Source organism: Lepeophtheirus salmonis, chromosome 4, assembly GCF_016086655.4.
Source record: "Lepeophtheirus salmonis chromosome 4, UVic_Lsal_1.4, whole genome shotgun sequence".
Taxonomy (NCBI): domain Eukaryota; kingdom Metazoa; phylum Arthropoda; class Copepoda; order Siphonostomatoida; family Caligidae; genus Lepeophtheirus; species Lepeophtheirus salmonis.
Window position 1 is genome coordinate 22,672,570 of NC_052134.2, and position 22,328 is coordinate 22,694,897.

The window sequence follows — 22,328 nt, forward strand, 5'->3', positions numbered from 1 at the left end:
ACTCTTTCTGTTCGTATGTTATTCAAAGATTTATATCACGAATTAAACAAACAAAAATGGTATTAAATCATAAAATTGGTATGGAATTTTCATTAGATGGTTGTATCCGGTTCAGGTTCAGGGGTTCTATCGGTTTTTGTTCCTTTCGTTTCAAAGTGTTCGGCTTAATCGGTCTCGGTTATTTTTTTATAGAGACTCAGGTGGTAACAGGCACTTCAAACAAGAGGCGTCGCTAGAAAATTAGGTCCGAGGAAATGATATTAGAAAACGAACAGGGCCACAGCAGAGTCTCTAGTGTCCTAAACTCCAGAGGGGCCCAGATAAATTTAAGACAATTTTTTTTCAAAGTGGAGGCCGTGAGGCAAGGTTAGGAGTGCCAGGAAGATGGAGAATTGAGGACTACTTTCAATCTACACATACATAGAAAACATGTTTCTTATAAAAGAGGTCTCACCTAAAAAATTATTAGCATGGGCAGGCATTGGCATAATAAAGTTTGAAAAACCCTGGCTTCAGAAATATTATAGGGCCCTGACAAGCTTAGTAGCGGACCTGGATCCATAATTTAACTCACTCATTCCCCCTTTTATTTACACCATATGGTCCCTAGAACCACTTAACATAAGAAGCCCTTAGCTATTTGGAACACAAATACAACTATATCGCCCTATCAACGTAGAAAAACATTAGAAAACGTAGCAATTGCACTCAAAAAATTCACTTATTGATTAAATTAAATTTATTTTTTATAATATATATTGTATTTTCTTTTTACTTAAGTGATTTTTCTTCTTAGACGAGAAATATGCCATCAAGTTTTGTGGTTACATATATGAAGCAAGAATGATATACCATCTTATCTCTAGGATTAAAAACAGAAGTGACAGTTAAACCAAGGGCTAATATAATATTAATAGATGAGGTGAAACGTAAAAATAAAATTGATCAAATATAATTAAAACTTTTAAAAAAAAGAAGAGTAGATTGGATGGAAAATGAGGATCAATATCTGTATATAAAAAATTCTGCTCCAGGTATTTTGCACAACACAAAATTAATGAACTGATAGCTCTTATTTTGAGAAGATGAAATATTTTTTTTTTACTATATTTGATATTATATTTTAATTGATTTTTTTTTGTTTTTTTGAGAAATTAAGGCCTGCATCTCAACCCACTATACAGAAACGATATTTCCTTAAAACTTTGGCCAAAGCTTTTATATGGCACAAAATTTCACCTTCTTTTGATAAAGAAATTTGAAAATGTCGTGTCTGCTAACAAATGTAATATTGAAAACAACTATCAACCATTATGCAGGTTTTGAAATATCGGATATCGGAAGAAACATCTAAAAACAAGTTATAAAAAATTAACTGAGAAGGATAAAATAGTTTCAATTATATTGGCTGAAGTCTACTCTGCTCAAAGAATAGTGTATATGAATGGTAAAATTTATAGTTACAACCAAAATGAACCAACAAGGACACTTTAATATTTCATGATCATTTCCATTGCTGAAATTATCAACATATAGTGGAATGTGATATTTGAGGATGAATCTTATGCATTCAAAATATTATTAAATCATGTCTTCAACCCCTTTTTTGTATATCCTTTATTATGTTTTTCCCTACACCTTGTCAATTTTTTTCAATGTCCTGTCCATCAGGCCATATTTTTGAAATATTTTTGTCCATAACATTCACTTTTTTTTTTAAATTATGGCAGTAGCGTAACAAGGGGGGGGGAGCAGTCCGCCACCAGCGGCACAATTTTTGGGGTGGTTGTTTTTTGGACCCAATGTATTATTATATAATACATTTTTTCTCATTTTTCTAACATTTCATTATTTTTTGCATTTCTCAAATCTCGGTATTCGAACTACTCTGAAATTATTTCATGGTCAATAATTGCAATGCAGTACATCGAGAATATTTATTCTTTAAACGTTTATATATGTAATTTTATCTAAAAAGTCATTCGATATTTTTGGTGCTATATACTTTTGGTGAGCCTCACTCACCTACGAGATGTGATTACACCTTGTTATATTTGCGTGTTCTAATTGTACATACCCAATTTCTTTCAATATTTACGGATTTTAATCACATTCACAGGTTAGATAAACAGTATAATTGTAATTTAGATGTTCTTGATGATAATATTAAGAGAAAATACTTTCTCATTGAGAGGGCCAGACAGTAAAATTATTTTGCAGCTGCTGAAGAAATGGAAGGTCCTTTACAATTTACAAAAACCTTGTACAAAAAATTGATTTTTATGAGGCCATTCACGATTTTGCGAATCGCAAGGCACGTAAAATCAATTTATAAACTTTTGTTTTTAATTAATTCACCTTCTTTTCTTCAACATTATATTATAGTTTTTTGTATATAAATATCACAATTAAATTTGAGTGAAATAAAGAGTTCCTATGTTTTTTGTTCTTGCTTGGCATACCTATATACCTGTATTATTCAGTTTTTGTATTTTTCAAATTTTATTAAATTTTTAGGGGGCGGCAAAATTGACATCCCCCCCCCCCAGGCGGTGCATTGGCTAGTTACGCCACTGCATTATGGTGAAAAACTTTGAAATGGCACACAAGGAATAAATTATGAGACACGGCTGTGTAATCTATACAGAAGAAAAACTCAACATCCCACCGAAAAAAACAATCAAGTTAAAATCTATGAACAGATTTACATATAGATATTAATATTTATAATAAATATGGTCATTATTAAATCATCACTGATGATGAGTAATCCACCATAGGATTTTCTAATGAAAATAATTCTTATAGAATTGAAAAAGAAATAATAGGTTTACTTCATTCGTTTATTATAAATGAATTACTCTACATCGAGCGAGCAATGTTTTAGATAATGATTTATTCCAATTGGAGATGATTCATAGCAGTAATATCTAAGTATAATGTAATAAGCAAGTATCAAGTACTTGATGGGATTTGAAAATTGAACATGCTGTCACAATTAATTATCAAAATCAATTTGAAAAGGAAAGAAATATCAACCAAATATCATGTGCCGTATCTTCAGTTTGAGCTTGGTGATGATAACGTTTAGTTCCATTAAAATATTATCAAAAATAGACTAATTCATAAATTACTTAACATGTTGAGTAAACCTCACGTAGGTTCTTATTCCATACTATAAGTATAAAATTCCTGAGGTAAAGTTACATATATAAGCAGATATCCTCCTTATATATTAGGTTGGGGAAAAAGTTATTTCGTATTTCCCACCCTTTTTATTTTTCCCAATCCGTAATTAATAAAAATTTAAGAACTAAAAAAGTACACAATTTCGTTATTTGTTGATGAAATTCATTTATACATAATAATAAGGAATCGGAATCGTCCATAAAGATGGTATCGGAGACGAAATCAGCTGAAAATTTGGTGTCGGTACATCCTTAAAAAACACCCTTGCCTATGTGACGAGACATCGATTTTAAGTTCTTTAAGGACCGACAAGTAGGACTGGACCGCAGTCCTAAATAAGTACTGATACACACTTACTAACACAAAATCTGCTCGACCCAAAACTCCAAAAACTCAAACATAAAAAAAATGACTCATTCCAATTTACCCTCTTACAATGAAATTCAAAAATTGTTTTCCTGGGAATCCCTAGTACCGTAAGTACAATCTACATTATACTTTTCCATAAATAATGTCAATAAAACTAAAGTATTCACTATAAAATTGATTATATTTGGAGAAATATGTTACAATTTACGTATGTATTAATAATATTTATTTAATATCGACTTCCTATGGCAAAAATTCTATTTTTGACTCAAACCTTGTAGATTAACTAAAACTTATCTCATTAAAACGTTTTTCCTATGAGGCAAACCAGACGTTAAAAAGAACTATTCTGGTGAGGTTTTACTCTGATATAATATGACAACATGCATACGTTATGATACAAAAAATAATAATCTTTTTAAAAAAATCCCAAATGGAATCCTTAAAAAAAATCAATCACAGTCCAAAATCCATAATAATTATTTGGATGAATAATTCCTATAACACTCCGATCTCAATACATTTGTTTAGATTATCCACAATTACCCCCATTTGTGTCACGGTTTCACTATTTCGTTTGTTGGGTGAGTATAACGAATCCAGGAAGTCGGGCTCACTAAAGAATTCAATGATGTTGTCTATCCTTCCCAGAGATTTATCCGTGAGGTAGGGTTTGACGAGGTTTTGAAGTTGATTCTTAAGCTCAGAAAGGTGAGTGATGATAAAATTACGATCATAAGTGTGATCCACTTGGTAAAAGCTTATTATTGTCATCATAATGGTACGTAGATTTAGTCGAATACGTGTTAATTTTGCTTGCTCATCTGTGTTAAATTTTTCTGATCTCTCCAGCATTCCTATTTTGACTGAGATCTTAATGATGTTGCGAACAACTTTTTCCGCTTCCTTTTTATTCTTTGTCTGGAAATGGTAATTATAAGAGACATTAATTACATGAAATTATCCCCAATGTACAAAAACTTACATAAATTTTAATAAGCTTATATAAATGATCAAGAAGTGATGCAGAATTATTATCGATGAGGCCTTTTGCCACACTCTTGTTTGTAAAAAACTTATTTGCGAAGCTTTTTTGAACTTCGTAGCTCACATCCAAAGCTCGAAAATCCGCAGTCATTCTCTCAAAAGAAAAAATCTTCGATTCCGATGAATGAACCCTGGAATATGAATTTAAAATATTTAATTTTTAAGTATGGAACATTAGAGCCAAAATAAATAAAAATAGAGATTGCGTGAGACATAGAAATTATACATAGGTAGATAAGCGTGACCTTTGAGCTTCCTTCAACCTTAAAGTGTATAAAAATGCACTTAACTATTTACAACAGGGATTTTTGCATGGTATGAAGTCATTAATTTAATGATATTTTAATGGTTATTTTTAGAAAATGTTATAGACTCATGCATTCATAAAATGTGTTACAACAAATCATGAGTTAACTCAAATCAATTTCGAAGAACCTCTATCATCTTCTTCCTTCCCTCACAAGTAATAATGATAATTAGTGATGTGTCGGGAACTAAATTGCTGCTAACGTATTTTCGAGTTAATAAAAAAACCACTCGAGCTATACTCGTTAGTCGCTGGAATTAAACTTACAATTTTTGCCTTACTGATAATTTAAGGATTATAAAGACATAAATACATTGATTTAGAGAGACTACAGCCTCTCTATCCCCCCCCCATCACTGCAGACGCCTCTGACACTGCCTAACACTTTTTACGCGCTAAAAAATTCTTTGGTTAAAAAAATCATATTTTATATAGGATTATTGAAAATTAGTGATTCAAAAATTGTTTTTCCCTTCCCTAATTGGTAAAAATAAGATTCACATTCTTAACCAACTTGGATGAAGCTGCTTTCTTCCTCTTGTGGACTCGAAACTATTAGAATCCGAATAAAAAAAAGAAAAATACGGTTCAAGAATTTACAAGCTTTAATATTCTCAAAGAAAGTGAAAGGGAGAAATATATTTTTTGACGAGTCACGAGTAAATACTTGCATTTTAAGCAAACAAACCGAGTTTTTTGGTGTCTTTTTTTTTTATAGTTTACTTCATAAAACTCTAATACCAATTTACGAGTTTTTCTCCTGACATATCACTAATAATAATAATAATAATAATTGGACCGCAGTTTCATAAAGGAAGTAATGCATAACAAAGTTCCTTATAAAAAATTATATAAAACTCAATCATTTATTTTAGTAGGACCGAGCATAACCGACAAATACAATCAAACTAATCTAGACCAAATAAGTTCGATCTTACACAAATTAGAACGGTCCAAGATTTTTAGACTGAACCCACTACTAGTATATGTGTCATTCCAAGCCAAATAAATCACTCAAAAACAGTACTTTTTTTATTTTTTTCCTTCAAATTTTGCCATATTTTAAAAGTAGTTTAATACTCATAAATTGAAAAGTTCAGCTTTTTTCGTCCTCCGGTTCAGGATTTAGAGACTTCTAAGTTTCTGCCTCGACGCCAACTACCTTATTGGCACACATAATGATAATGAAAATGTTTGCGAAGGTAGAGCAAATTTCTGAATATATAAACTAAATATTATACTCCAGTTTTTGCAAGATGTATACTTGTTTTTTAGCATGTATTTTTTTAAGTGGAATCGAATGCATTTCTAAAAACTTATTTTATATGTTTGAGAGATATTACAAATTAACATATAAAAAATTAATTGAAATTGAAAATGGGTATGTTTTATTCCTTTGAGGTCGAAATATTGATCTCGTGATATTATGAGTAAAAATCTTCTTTTTTTTTTTTGACTTATACAATAAAATACAAAAAAATTATCTATTAAATAGTTTTTAAAGTAGATCGATATCTTCAAAAACATTCAAAATAAAACGATTTAAAACTAGGGTTGGTGGCGTCGAGGCAAAAACTTTAGAAACCTTTAAATCCTGTACCAGGGGACAAAAAAAGCTGAAATCTTGGATTTTTGAGTTTTTAACTAATATTAATATATGTGGCAAATTTGAAAAAAAATTGAAGACAATTTAGAGGGAAAACTTAATTTGTGGCTCGTCAACACAAAAGCCCCCAAGATGATTTTTCTCAATAATGTTTGTATTATTTGACCAATAACTCTGATTAATCCTTCAAAAGGGCAACTAATTACACTAAAAGGTACCAAAAATTACAGGTCATAATTTAAAAAAAAATGATAAATAAATAGAGTAAATCCTATTTGAAAGAATATAGCGAAGCCAAATGAAGTCTTATCAAATGTTCGAGATGTAAATATTACCTACCAAAAACAAATTTCTTCTGTTTGTCTGTTTTTTGTATTTTTTCAGATAAAAGTATACAATTTTATATTATATAATTTTTCAATTTGCCAACCAATATATAATGCCGCCCCAAAAATATTACTATCAAGGAACACAGTCCCTTGGCCCAGTCAGCCTGTCACTGCTCAAGACTTTAGGCGATGATGAAAATCCAGTATAGAATGGGCATGTTAAAAAAGAAACTGAATACCAACATGGTAACCCTGACAATTTGTGGAATGTTTAGGAGGAGAGAACTAATTAAGCTCATGACGTTTCATTAGATCAGCTACAATCAGCTGTGACAAGAGAGAAAGTACATTTGCTAAAATTACTTCGATGTTGTTCCCCAATTCTACTCTGAGTAAAAAAAAACCGGCCTACTAAAAAATTCACAGGATTTTCATCACTGACTATAGGTAAGATATCTCAAATCATCCCATAAAATCGAATAAAAACACTCAATGAAATCGCAGGGCGTACATATTATTGAATTTATAATTTTCCATTTTTTTGATTTTTGTTCAAGATTGTTTCTGTGATGACGTACCACAATTTTTATACTTGAGAAGGTCTGTAACAAAATGAGGGGGTTTTCTCAAGGAAAAAAACAACAACTATTAAAGTAATCTGATTTAAATATTCATTCTACTCCCTTAGTTTTTTTTTCATTTCCAAAAAGTCATGAAAGGTTAATAATGTTAAGTTTTAGAAAAAAAAAAAAAAAGAGTGTTAAGGTTCATGCTTGAAAACCATGAAAACATATATTTATAAGGTATTCCCCCCCCCCATATTCCTTACTCTATATATAAAAAAATCATATTCTTTTTGATCAACAGAGTCAAACATCTCTTTTCAGTAAAGAATATGAGTTTGTGTTAAGACTCTGATCGAGAGGTCTAATATTTTACTTAAAATTGTCGTTTTATTCACGCACATGGCTCAGCTCAATTAAAATACTTTTTGGTCCTCAAAATGAGTAAGACTAAGATGAAAAAATGTTTTTTTACTAGTACATGAATAAAGGATATATAACATTTAAATCTTTAGGTATACAATGCTTAGTATACCTTCATAAATACGTTTTGTTGTAAAGTAGGAACAATAACAAAAACCTGTCAATTCAAACTTTAAGTTATGTGCAATTTTTCTAGTCGAAAAAAGTTTTCCTAAAGTAAATTAGTCATATTGTGGATTATATATACTTTTTTTGTACGAATTATTGTCACTTTCTATGATCAAATTATTCTTATTAACTCATTGCGTGTCCCGCAAATTGTATTCTAAGTATTGTAAATTGCTTCCTATAATAAAAAAATGAAAAATTGATAGATTTGATTGAAAATACCATATCATATCGGGGCCAATATAAGTTTTTTTAAATCAAATAAAGGTTCTAACCTATAGTTTAAATTATCGGATATTTTTAATAATCACAGAAATTTGAACACAATCCTTAAAATTGACTCAAATATGTCAATGAAATAATGCAGTGAATATGTTCAGCCTTTATTTAATAACCGATAAAAAAAATTTGAATGGATTTTCTTTTAAACTAATCATCAGATTTTAATAAAACAACGCCAAATGAAAAGGAGAATCAAACATTATTTTTTATTATTTAAAATATTCGCCTTTGTTGTCAAATAACGGCCTCGAATCTACCACGAAAACGGGAGCACGTCTTGATGCAAGTCACCTGTGGCAGATTCTAGAATTCCTACCAGATCCTGAACTTCAACTAGGGTTTTGTGTTGCAGGATGATTTGTTGTTGTGTCGTTCAACATCCCCCTACACAAAGAAGTCTATTGAGTTAAGACCAGGCGAGCTTGGAGGCTGGGTCCAAAAAAAAAAAAAAATTCTGACAAAAAGGTTAAAGTTTTCTTTAGATTGTAGCATGAAAGTGAGTCATAATCACCCTCACACTTTTCCAGTTCCTTACTAATTCTTCGGAGAGAGGACCTGCACAGGTTTAAAAAGTTTGTAATCTCGACATTATCTCGTCCGGCGCGGCTCGCAACAAGGACACTCTCCCTTTTCCTCGATAGTGGAATAAATACTTTGTTCATCAATGCTTTTTTTCTAGAAATATCGGCAAAGACTTCCGACAAGCTGCTAAAAAAACACACAGCGTCCTTCCTCCGTAAGCGTTCTAAGTATTTTGTTAAAGAACGGTGTATATAGGAAATAAAAATATATATTGGGATCTTCTCCCTTTTTAACTTTTGTTCAAGATTGTTTATATTTTGACAATTCACATATGTAAAATAAACTATGGAACAAATATATTAATTAATTCTTATACAAGAAGCTTTGAGATGCATTGAATGTAATAAACATATTATGTAAATCTATTAGTTATAAAGTACTCTATGGAAGCTAATGAGGATAATTGCATTATAATGCACGATAAAGAGTTGTACGCTAATAACTTTAAACAATTTGTAAAAAGGCTTTTCCCTTCTCCCTCTGACAAAAGTTTTAAAGAAAAATAAACATTAAATTCCATGATTTAGCATTTAGCACGCACGATTCCTTGCAACAAAAAACAGTTAATTATACAATATTGTGGTTTGTTGATGGATAATCTTTAAAAAGGAATCTTGGAGCATGAAATACCAATGAATTGCTTACTTAGTATTGAAAAGGAAATCACTAATTAAAAAGGAGGAACACAAAATAAATATTTATTTTATTCAAAGGAACGAGGTAGAAAATTAACAAACTTCCTGTGAGGTTCTAACTACTTATTACAATATCACAATACAAAACATACCAAGAAAAGGAATTCAACCATGCATTAATAATAATGAATTATGTTCATAGATGCAAAAAAAATGACGGCGATAATTAAAATATGTTAAAATAAAAGAAACCAAACATTAACGTTACCTAACTCTGACAGTTATAAGAATGATAGGGAGGAGAGTCGCTTAGTTGTCATGAAACTTCAAAAATAGGATGAAGGCAGGGTGACCCAAAAGCCTTAGGACAAGCAACTTTAACTTAATAGTTCTCCTAGACAGTTGAATATTTTTTAAATATGTTTGTTGCATATGATTCATGCAATCTCTATCTTTGTGTGTTACATAACAAATCTTTTTCTAAAACGTGTTCTTGAGCCTCTAAAGACGACATCATGAGTCCCAAGCACACCATCTTTTTACTTCATTCGGAAAAGAAAAGCTGTAAGGGCAATTTGCAAGGCCCTGAAAGACCTCAATGTGTCCAAGTCGTCAGTCCACTACACAATCAAGCTGCACAAAGAGACTGGAAGTGTCGATGACAGGCCCAAGAGTGGTCTCCCGAGGCCAATGAGGACACCCATGTTGATTGAGGCAACGAGATCTGGAGATCAACAGCAAAAAGAAGTATTCCATGAGGCTGGCGTGCCTCGAGAAAACATGCCTAGGGTGGTCAGGTAGGACTTGAGTATGAAGCGGTACCGTCCACAATGACCAAGAGGCTGAGCCGGGCAAAAGTGCTTCTGGAATTATTCCATTCTTGTACGCACGTTTCAATCATTTTTACTGATGGGAAGATCTACTGTGTGGAGCTGCTGGCTTATAACAGCCAAAACGACCGAGTACTGCTTCGGAGCATCGATGACATTCTCCTGAAAAACCGCAGTGTGCTCAGGGGACAACAGCCAGCCTCAGTGATGGTCTGGGGGGCGTCTTCGGGATGAAAACACTCTTTATCTGTCCACATGGGACAACTTGTTGAAGGAGACCATCCTTGAAGCGTGTAAAGCAGTTCTGAAGCCTCTGAGAGCCATGTGGAATATACTAGTAATCATTTTGAAGAACATTTTACACTGAATTCAATAGTGCCATAAGAAGTTTGGAGAAATTGATATTTGAGTACTTTCTTGACTGTTGAAGTTATCCTAAGACTTTTGGGTTACCCTGTAAATCCCACTCCGTACTTTTCAAGGATATAGGCAGGAATTAACTCTGAGTCCAACAGGGACTTACAATAATAACTATCCAACAAATCCTTTCTTTTAGTTATTCATGAGGTCCATACTAGTCATTACTTTATACTTAATGTTTCACCTTCAAGAATTAAAGGAAAATCAAAGCAACTTTGGAAGATAAAAAACATGTTCAAGCTGTAACTACAAAAAGTGTTATCAGGAAAAAACCAGGAAAGAAAAAGAGGGAAAATTATTTTAAATTGATGTAATACCTATCCCCAATATAATAATATATATTAAGATAAGGAGAAAAATTAATAAACACGCAAGTTGTTCGACTGGATTCGATTATCTGACCAAGTTTAAGTAAAAAATTATAGTATTGCACTCCATTGACCTAAGAATAATCTTTGAAGTCCATATACATTAAGTATATTTCCTTCTCTAGGAACAACAAAATATTGATAATATTTCTCCCAAGTGAGTTGTCCATTGAACAACATAAATTTGCCGTGGGATCATGCATTGACCTCAGATACTTTCCTGAAGCGTCTTAAAAAAAGAAAAAAAAATGACCTTCTACGTTGAACCTTTAAGACTTTTGTAAATATTTGAAGCTTCAGTATAGTCTTTGTGGTCAATGTATGATCATTTTCCATGATTGTAGGAAAACCTTTGACAAATTGGTTTACAATTGTTGTCCTAACATACGATAAGAAAGTTCAATAATAAAAAAAAGGGGTGGGGTAGATTATGCATTCAGGTCCAAGCTTGTGGGGACCTATAACTATAATATTTCTTAAGCCAAGGCCCCTTAGTCCCTACAACAATACATTTTTAGCTAAAGCCCCTCATTCTACGAAGAATGAAAGCAATCCTCAATTCTCCATCTTCCTGCCTCCCATCCAAGGCTTCCCTTACGGCCCCACATTGAAAACCATGAACCATTGTGTAAAGTAATCTCAGTTTTCGGGGATCTGCTGGAACTTGGGGTACTACGGACTCTGCGTATTAGGTAGCTGCATCCCTATTTGTATCTAATATCATTTCCTGGGGCCGGATATTCTAGAGACACCTCTTGCTTGAAGTGCCTGTTACCAAACTGAGCCTGTATAAAAAAGAACCGAGACTGAAATCGTTGTACTGAAAGAACTGAGACCGGTACAAATAGAACCGCTAAACCTGAACCGGACAAAACCCTCTGTAACATCTTATGAGTTCATAATACGTAGAGTTAACTGTTTTAAATAATGGAAGAGTCAATTTATGAAAATGTATTAAAACAGCTGAAAAGAAAATACAGTACATCTGTGTTATTTAAAAAAGCGAGCAGTGTTCATAGCTTAACAAGAGCTAATTCAAGTTCAACCTAAAGGACTCTAGGTAAAGAGTGGCCACTCAAGGCAAGGAAGGAAGGGGTTAGTAGTTTTCAATTCTGATTGTCTTAAAATTAGACGCTGCTACATGTTCTTTCAGCTAGGCACGCAGCCAGGGGGGGGGAAGAGAGTGTCCACCCCCTAGTGAAAAGAGAAGAATAAGGGCACCTACGTTAGGATATGTCTTCCTTGTTTTTAGATTGAATTGTTTATTTCTTCCTTGACCACTCTTTCCCTAGAGTTGTTTAGTTCAACCTATCAACGACAGGAAGAATGATTAGGGAAAGAAAAAGAAAAAACATATACAGCTGACAATACACTAAATATTTTTGTGTGAATGAGGTACTTAAATATATAATTATCATTTTATATGTCAACACTACTACATTGTACGGCTTAAGGTGTTTTATACAAGAATAAAGAATGGATTTCCACATCAATAAATAAAACACTTTATTTGCAATATAATAACACATCATTGGACGGAGTAAATTAAGGGATTTTTTAAAAACCAAAAGGAAAAAATACATTTCATAACACTTAAATTTCCTATTCATCCTTGAAGCACACTACACTCCTTAAAAAAATTGTTCGTAAGAATAGAAAAACATAGAATTCTCAAGAATACTAAATCTCCTTCATAGCGTCTTCATCCACATATTTATACAAACTCATTTAATAATTCAAAGTGACGAGGACAACGTCACGATATATTATGTACACCTACTCATAGTGTATGTAACTTTTCTTTTTAAATAACCCCCTACCAGGGAACAGCTCATTAAGGCCAAAGAGGAAAGGTAAAGATCAAGCCCTATAAAAACCATAATCAAATTACAATCCTAGTAAGATATGAGCAAGTGTGTAATATTTCATCAATATTGTATTATATGGCCTTTGAAAAGTCAGTCGATAAAATAACCCAACCATGTCAAATACAGAAAAAAATTTCCTTCACAAACCTTAAAAAAAGGAGTTTTATTCTGATATAACTTTGTTGTTTAGGCCCCCACAATGTTCGACATCAGCAATGCAAATGTAACGTGAAAACTCTCTATTCAATATCATATTTTATTTATTGATGATGAACAGTTGAAAACATTTTCAAAAAAGAGAAATTCATTATTTTATAAGTTCTAATCTAACCTGCAACATACTTAAATACATTTTTTTAAATCAAAAAAATAATCATAGCTATCAATTATAGATTAATCACACCCATCCCTAGTCTCAATTTTTTGAAACGCCTCTTATATTTAAGAAATAAAAATAATAAATAACTCAATAAGAATAAGAACTCAGGAAGAACCATGATCTGGGGCATCCGGAGGTGTTGGCTTTGATTTTTGTATTTAAAAAAATCCTATTCAAAGAAAATTAAATATTTGGAATTTTTTTGGAAAATTGAAAATTATTTTTTTTTTTAAATCCATAGCTATTCACGGACACTTTAATTTTTCGGGAAAAAATTTAAAAATTAAATTTGAAATATTGATATTTATTCACATAAATTAATTTTTTTCGGAAATATAAATTTAAAAAAATATATTAAATTTAAAATATTAAACTATAAACAAAAAAAAAATTCAAAAATTAAATTTTCTGTTAAAAAGAAAAATTCCTTTATTTGGGAGGAGGGGGATACAGTCCCTCCAACTCTCCCCCTGCGTACGCCCCTGATCATGCACAAGCCACCAAAAAACCACATCCCCATAAATTTACATACATTAGTATTTTAAAGACAAACACACACACGTGATTAAAATTAATATATATTGAATTAGTGAAATATGGAATATATGAAAAAAATATGGAGGATAGACCGGACAGGGTTACAACACCTATTGATTTGACTCGTTGTTTCAATTACTTAGAGACGCGAAAATTTAAGACAATGTATCGACACAAAAACAAACTGGAATGCTGTTTCTCAAAATTAAGTGTTGATTAGATTTCTATTCTTCAACGAAGTATCGTCAATTTCTCTAAATCAATAATTCTTTTCAAATTGATCCTCACAATAAAAGAATTATTATTAAATAAGAGGTGTGATCCCAGGTGGTGGCCTAGAGGGACTGTAGCGCCCTTTCCAATTAAGGAATTTTGCTTTTAAATAGAATACTTGAAATTAATTCTTGATTTTTGTTTTCAAAAAATTAAATTTATTTATTGATTTTTTTTTTTTGCAAAAAATTTAATTTTTTTTTGAACAGTTGTGGATTTGGCTATGAACTTTTTTTTTTTTTTTTTTAAACTATGAATGTTTGAAATCTTTTGTGAATAGTTATTTTTGAAAAAAAAAAAAAAAAAAAAATTGAAAAAATGTTATATTTGAAAGTACAATTGCATACAACGTATATTGCATATATTGTTGCATACAATGTAAATTGTGTGGCAGTAGCTTTTTCTATGTTAGAAGGGAAAAAATACATGCTGCAACTGTTCCCACCCTAAGGATCGATAATAACAACTATGTGAAAAGGAAATTAAAATTATTGATTAACAACCATATTATATTACATTTGAATTAATTTGTTGGGACAAGCGTCTTCTAAGCACAAAACCTTGCAGGCTAAGATTAGAGTGAGAAAAAGAGGTTAGTTTGAGAGAATGTGATACTTTGAATCCGTCCTAAACGCCCAGAGATGAAGAGATAACACACCTGAAAGGATAGGAATAAAATAATTAGGTTAACATATATATATTGAATTTAGGCTCTTGTTACAATTTATAAACTATGATAAGTGATTAGGCCTCAATACCGAGTAAATAAATAAATATTATAAAATGAGTTCGACCTATATATTTATTTATTATTGATCAAAGTTTTTTAACAAAAACATAATTCTAGTCTTAAACCACGATTTCTAATGTTGCAACGGTGATCATACATTTCAGCGTGGATTTTTTCAGCAGGGCTCTTTAGGGCGCACATTTTACAGCACAGCTTCTTTTCCGCAAAGGTATTTTGAACGCCATCAAAATTTTCCATATTTCATGCATAAATGAATACATTGATAACCTAAACTATAGTTATATTTATTTCACGTTACTTAATACAAACAAAATATTCTACATTTTGTTCCAATTGTAACTAGAAAATGTCAATATATTTGAATTGATCAAAATTGCCGTTGTATTCCCAACATCGAAACAAATATAAACAAACGAAGTTAGAAGCAAGATGGATCTTTCCTACGAAGCATTCGTTTATACTGGACCTCCATCCCCCCTGTTTCCATTCCTAAGAATACTTTTCTTTATGGATATCCAAGTCAGATGTCTTCTGATCCTTGCTTCAACTTTATGTTCTCTTTAAAGGATAATAAACAGTGACTTCTGATCTTGTGAATAATCACCTCTATACTCAAGAATACAACAATTCCTCCAGATCTTGTAAAAAATCGTCGTATACTTCTATAAGAACTAAGGAGTTTCATAAAAAGACAGAATAATCGACTGAAAGACCTAGTGAGGAATAGACACAGATTTATCATCCTCTATTCACAGCTCATTCAATGAAATTATTGAGTAAATTCCTCCTTAAGTCAACTCTGATTCGTCTCCTACTCTAAGAAAAAAATCATTGATAAGAATTCCTTCAGTGTCCTGATCAATCACATTGATATAATTTCATTTATAGGATAGAGTCTGTGATATGCAATCTACATGGATAAACCTGCACCATTCAAGCTATTCCTTGATTTCTTTATTACTTTTGAGTCTATTTTGTCATTGGAAAACAAGTGAAACATAATTATATACTCTTAAAGATAATATTTTTCTCGAACGTTTTGTTTAGAAAGTATATGCTGTTATGTTATGTTATTACATATAAATTGTTATTAGGAACTTTTAAGTGATTATGTGTTTTAGATAGAAGTCACCTCTCAACTTACACATACTTTAATTGGAATATCTGAATGTCGTAGCAATTCCCAAACATATTGAGTCGGGAATCTTTTTCTAAGTAGCTTCTTATCCACAGAGTTAACAATCACCCCTTATCTACATCTCTCATCCCTTTAACACCTCACTAGGCGATTTACCACATTCAAACGTGGAAGCTCGATATAGAAACCATAAACATATAACATTGTTTAATTGATGAGTTAGAATTCTTTGTTATTCGCTAGGGCATTCGACTGAGGGTAATACAGAACCAAATAAAGCATTGCCTCCCCCTCCCCCTTATTTTCATATTAAGTAGGGACTGATCTTCGAAATCATCAGCTTGCATCCATAGTCCTGCCAAATAATGATCGAAATACTCTTCCTCACCAGTTTCCAAACTCTAGAAAAGGATTTGCCCCTCGATCCCATAACTTTTCATCATCTTACCTCGCAATCCGTTTCTCTTCTTAAGTCGTTAGGGGAATGTAAACTTCAGTCTCGACACATTGGAAGAGCAAGAGCTTCTTCCTCTTTTCCAACACGTTAATTAGGACCAGTGATGAGTAGTTCCCAACATTTTACTTCGAACCACTAAGAGATAATTCCACATTGGCCGTTGTGTTGCTTGAGGAGTCAGACTCCTCCGGGATAACATGAGAGTAAATTTCAAGGCTCAAGGTAGACATATTGCTTACACGAAGTAAACAGAACACTTCCCATATCCCTTCAAGAATATAAATTAAGAAGTGCTTACTGCTTAGCATCAACACGTTTATATTTATTGTTGTTATTCGAATATTTAGTGATGATACGATCCTTACATTTAATTGCATGTAATTCTAATATAATATACATGTATATGTTACGCCAAATAGAAGCAGCTGAAATTATCCGCGCCGAAAAGAGGCTTGCTCAAAAGATGTAATTCAAAAAATAAAAAAAAACGCCCGAATGAGTGGACACGGTTTCAAAAATTTATTAAAAATATGTAGAATATAATATGTATCCTAGTAAATTCATTTCAGATTGCAAAACACTTGGGTTTAGATATTTTTTAGGACACCAAGTAATGTTAATTTCCAATACAGATCTATTTCCAAGGTTGGAAGTTCAGAAAATTCTATGGGGGTTGACCCCTCCCCAAAGAAAAGGCTAGCAACGCAACTACTCATAACTATATAATAATTAAAAAGTATTTGGTTCTCAGCTGTTGATTTTTCTGTTTTATCCCCATATTAGTGTTTTGAACGTTGATTGGTTGAATTCAAATTTGTTTAATTATTAAGCTGTAAGTAATTACCAATAATGGTTATTGAATAAATAATTCTACAGGGTAATTCAGATAAATCCGGACCATCTTTAACTACATCTTGAACAATAGGGAAAGCATATAACTCGAGTATTTTTATTTTAACGTGAGAGGTTGAACCTTAACTTAAAGTTAATTGCACAGCTTTTAATTGAAAACAAGTATTTACGATGGAGGAGACCCAGAGGAAGACCCTCATCGAAATGGCTTGCGTGGCACACAGCCCTAAGATGATCAGATATCAAATAGTACAGTCTACGACGTCTACAACCGCTGGAAGGAGAGGGCATATAAGAGAAAAGCCCACAAGTCCCGGAGTGATGAAAAACACACTCCTAGATTCCTCGTAGGCCTGAAGCATTCCTTGAAGTAATCTCCTGGCACTCCGATTAACCCTTTACCGCCTGAATTTTATTTAATGAATTAAAAAGAAAAATTTCCTTTCTATAAACTTTTATAGACATAAGGATATAATATAGATGAAAAAACATTAAAAATATTTTTTAAGAAGAAGAAACCCCCTTAGCCACATGGCATATTTATGTACCATAGCTTTGAAAGTACATTTGGGCGAATGACTAGAAATAGTAACACTAGAAATTCATAAAAAATAATAAAAATATTATAATAGAAAAATATAAATATATTATCATTCAAAAACATATAAAAAGGGTTTTCCCTTCTCTGAAATGTTTTCTTCCTCATCATCTAATAAGTAGAGGACAATAGTCAAGATCTTCAATATACATAGTTGTCATCAGATAAAATATCCTCATAAAAACCATCTGCTTAATTTTACTTGGTCGTTTCCTCTATCAATAAAATCTTTGAGGTGCAATCACGTTGGAAATACCTGAATATGATTACTTAGGTGACAAAATCACAATATGCGACAATTGAAAAAAAATCAAGTAATGATTAACTTTAGCCTACTATAACTATATAAATTTCACGAAATATAATTAATATTACAATCCTAAGTGTATTAGCATGTTAACTGCTGTTGCTCTCTAAAAAAAGCTAATATATAATTATTGAGGTTACACTCACATGGGTTAGCGCACATATGTACTTCCAAGTCCACTGTTGATCACGCTGCTTGAAGCCCAAGTGGATTTTGAAATCCACTTTTAAAAAATACATGGACATTGAAGTGACACATGGAAGTACATCTAGGCGGTAAAGGGTTAACACTCTTGCAAAACAGCGCCAAATAAGCCGCGCAACAGTGTCCAGGCCATAAACACTGACCTGATGATGGAATCATACAGCCTCTACAAAAGATATCCTTAGAGACAAAATGAAGGCTACCCAGGCAGCTCAGAGAAGAAAATGACTGAACCATTTGAAGTTCCACAGTAACTGAATCATATTCAGATGAGAATCAATGGACTGTCGACAGATAGCACAACATCCAGAACGAAGAATGGTTGGTCACAGAGAGAGCAAATGTCTCTCACGTCTTTAAAAACAAGTTTCCTGGCAGCATCATGCCCCTTGGGGAAGATGGCAGACACATTTAATGATTTTTATATTTTTTTGTATTATCAGAACTTGTAAAATAAAATTTCAAACCTCTACTTGCTTTCTTATTTGATCAGGATGCATTAAAGGTGGTCCGGATTTATCTGAACGACCCTGTATGATATGTACAACACAGAGAAAATGGTCCTTAAAGTATCTCATTCCGCCCTCTTCTTTAATCTTTTATTTTGAAAATTCATACTTGACCAAATATGGTAGGATATATCCACCGTTTATTGGAAGCGTAGCCTCCTACATTACAAAATAGAAACTGATAATTATACTATCAAATAAAGGGGTATGCTTTAACGAAGTTTTTAAAAAGTTGTAGCCAAAGGAATTGTTAATTTGAACCTTCAGAATAATAACTTTTGAACTTTGCTCCCCACGGAACAATAAAAGTCCATAAAAAGTATGTGACGCAAGGGAATCATGCTTCATAAGTATATTGTGTTTGTAAAAAAGGTACCCGTGACAATTTGTATGTCAATATAACAGACCAAAACTATAAAACAAAGTAAAGAACCTACTTGCTAGAGTCCTTGTCTTATTAAAATCTCACTTTATGACTTATGAAAAAAATACAATTTTATTTAGAGAAAATAAAATTTTTTAGAAAAAAAAACTGAAAGTGTAATTTTTTTTTGAATATTTCTAACATTAAATTTTTTAGTAAAAAATAAAATTTATTATCATTTTTTTTTTCCGGATTAATCCCATCACTACTTTTTATTTTACCAAAATAACATCAAGTGAAATTTTATCTTCTTCTCAGAATTCACCTTGTCAATTCACTTAAAAAAGTGAATTGATAGAGACATATAATAAGTAATATTTGAGTATATTCAATGCTTCTAGCGGGCAAAAAATTAGTCTTTGTTTCATCATTTTGGCTTATAGTTTTGTAACACATAATTAACAACAGTCATGAAGTTATATAGATTTATAGCTTTTATAAAAGTTATTTTGTAGGAAAGTTTAATTTTAAATATCAAGTTAGACAGATGCTTGATTTATTTACTACTATTATGATGATATTCACATTGAAATTTATTATTTACAATATGATTTATAAATGTGGGGTGTGAACACAAAAACGACAGTCTTGGACAAAAATCAAGAAGATGGGATATGTCTAATTAATTTTTTTACATCATATACGGGGCCAACCTTTATTATTGAGTGATTTTTGCACACAAAGTATTGAAGTTCATGGTAGGATCCTGGGGTGAATTAGTAAACAAGTTTATTAATTATTATTTGAAACCTTAAGAATATGTTTTAGTTAATGTATCCGCCCTCAAAATTTATGGTGAGCCTCAAGCCGTGGCAGAAGCTCCTGAAGACCCTCTGGAGGCCGGCCCTAGTTGATAGAGATCTTCAAGGAGTTGTTGTTGTTGAGGTTTGGGCTCTGCGCCCGCCAGAAGTCATTTGGCTAGAAGTGCATGTTGTGGTCTGAACCAACTCGTGTTTTCATTGCGACGTGGACAGGTGCACCATCTTGATGGAACACCCAGGGATAATTTGCCAATGATGGAACTAATCCATGGGACAACTGGTGTCCCTGAATTTTGATGCACTCATCAGTCTTCAGCCTATATCCTAAAGGGAGCCAAACATAATTCATGGCCTTCCCGTTGGATGCAACCAGACATAACATCATGACTGAAGCAGGGTGTTTGGTGGTGGAGACTTATCGGTGCTTCTGCATCCCCAAATGTCAGTAATCAATCATTCTGCCTATTGAAGACAGGGTCAACGGTAAAGATCTTCTCATCAGATAAGACTTTTCCCTGGTGTTATGTCAAGAGATGCCTGTAATACGCCGCAGATACTTTCCTTTTGCCATTTTTAGAGCCCTGGACACCGCCGATAGAGACTTGTTCATCATCCTGGCCATTTCAGTAAATGAGGATTTCGGCTTTTCTTGAAGGCCTACTTCAGCCTGTTGACGGACACAGAAGGTTTCCTACTTCCTCCTGGAGAGTGTCTGAGGTCTTCTCCGACCTTTAACCATATGGAGACATTGTAAATCGTCTGCCTTGAGACCCCAGTTTACTACCAGATGACCTTTTAGGACAATCCCACGCAGAGGAGCGCTGCAATCTCAATCCTCTTCTCGTACTGTGCGCTCATGGTGGAGACTAGGACAATATTTTCCTTAACAATCGACAACTAATAATGCGTTTTATAATATTGCAATCGAAATATTGTGTCAGACCTTATTCATGGGATATAGTCTAGTCTTACGGCCAGTCCTGTGGACTTTCAGTACTGAAATTGATTTTGTTATACTTTACAGAGTTGATCTGATCTAGTGGCACACATTTTTTTAATTTTCAATTTTTCAAGAGTAAAATTAAAACGAGAGGTTTTGTGAGAATATTTATTTAACATAATCATCTGAAAATACTGCTTTGCACAACTTTTGTTCAATATGTGAGACCACAGCTCTAATAATTACCTCAATACGAGGCCTAAATCCCTTGCAAACCTTGACTATGTAGTCAGACTCGAACTTGGTCCACTCCTTCTTTATGGAAGCTTCTAGAGACTGCACATTCCTGTGAGAAGTAACACACACCTTTTCATACAGGTGCGTCTAGATAGAGTAGTAAAAGAGGGACAGAAGCCAAATGTTGAGATCCCAAAAAGTTGTCTATAAGGAATTCCTGGGTCTTAGCGGCGCAATGACACGGCGCTCAATCTTGAGGGAAAACAGAATTGTCCCCTAACTTCTTTCTGGCCCAAATTAGAACTTTCTTTTCCGGAAGTTCGATGTAAGCATTGAGCTGCTTCTTCCTCTCCACAAAAATGGAAGGGTAAACTGGCTGGAATTTTAGTTCTAAAAACATGTCATACTGAAGCTGAGGCATTGTTTCGATGTTCAGTTATGATGTAGCGGCTCTTCTGCTAATCCACAGTGGCATCAACCGTGAAAATTTTTTCCTCAGAAAAGAGCAAAACTTGAATCGAATTTTTGATGCCCTACAGAAAATTTAGAATCTTCCTTGCTCTTACCAACCGTCTCAGCTTGCTCTGTTCAAAGAAATGACGTCTTTTTTCCTCCTACGGAATTTTGCACAAATGTCATTCCAGATTAAAAATAATAAAATTTGTACCACTAGATAATATCAATCCTGTAGGCTGTGTATTCAAATTTTCGGGACGAGTAATAATACCCAAGTATCCGAAGTATAGTTTATTTGATTTGATGATAATTCATTTGCCCCAATATAACCTTTTTAAATAAAACCCATCAGTTTTTATTTACATTTTTGTAATGATGACTTTTTGTTAATTTAAGTGGAAGTTAGGAGGCTTTTCAGAGATTAGGAATATGAATAATTTGTTGATAGAAATTGACAATCATTATTCGTCGATGAGTACAAATGTAATCCACATTCAGCTGTCTCAAAGGATAACTATA

General features: G+C 32.6%; 1 protein-coding gene across 6 annotated transcripts in view; it reads right to left on the bottom strand.

Moving 5' to 3' along the window:
* Positions 1 to 3,720: 3,720 nt before the first annotated feature.
* The window catches only part of sigmar (Tumor necrosis factor alpha-induced protein 8-like protein sigmar), a 59,550-nt gene continuing 40,942 nt past the window's right edge, over positions 3,721 to 22,328 (bottom strand). For 2 of the 6 annotated variants that reach the window (XM_040709746.2, XM_040709747.2), the window contains exons 2-4: positions 14,692 to 14,833; positions 4,544 to 4,736; positions 3,721 to 4,479 (exon numbers count right to left, since the gene is read on the bottom strand). In XM_040709746.2, the coding sequence (XP_040565680.1) occupies positions 4,057 to 4,479; positions 4,544 to 4,736; positions 14,692 to 14,693 (618 nt within the window). In that variant the 5' untranslated portion in view covers positions 14,694 to 14,833 and the 3' untranslated portion in view covers positions 3,721 to 4,056. Of the gene's footprint in view, positions 4,480 to 4,543; positions 4,737 to 13,133; positions 13,159 to 14,012; positions 14,302 to 14,550; positions 14,642 to 14,691; positions 14,834 to 22,328 lie in introns of those variants that run through there. The other 4 variants (XM_040709749.2, XM_040709750.2, XM_040709748.2 and 1 more) reach the window with 4 other exon arrangements.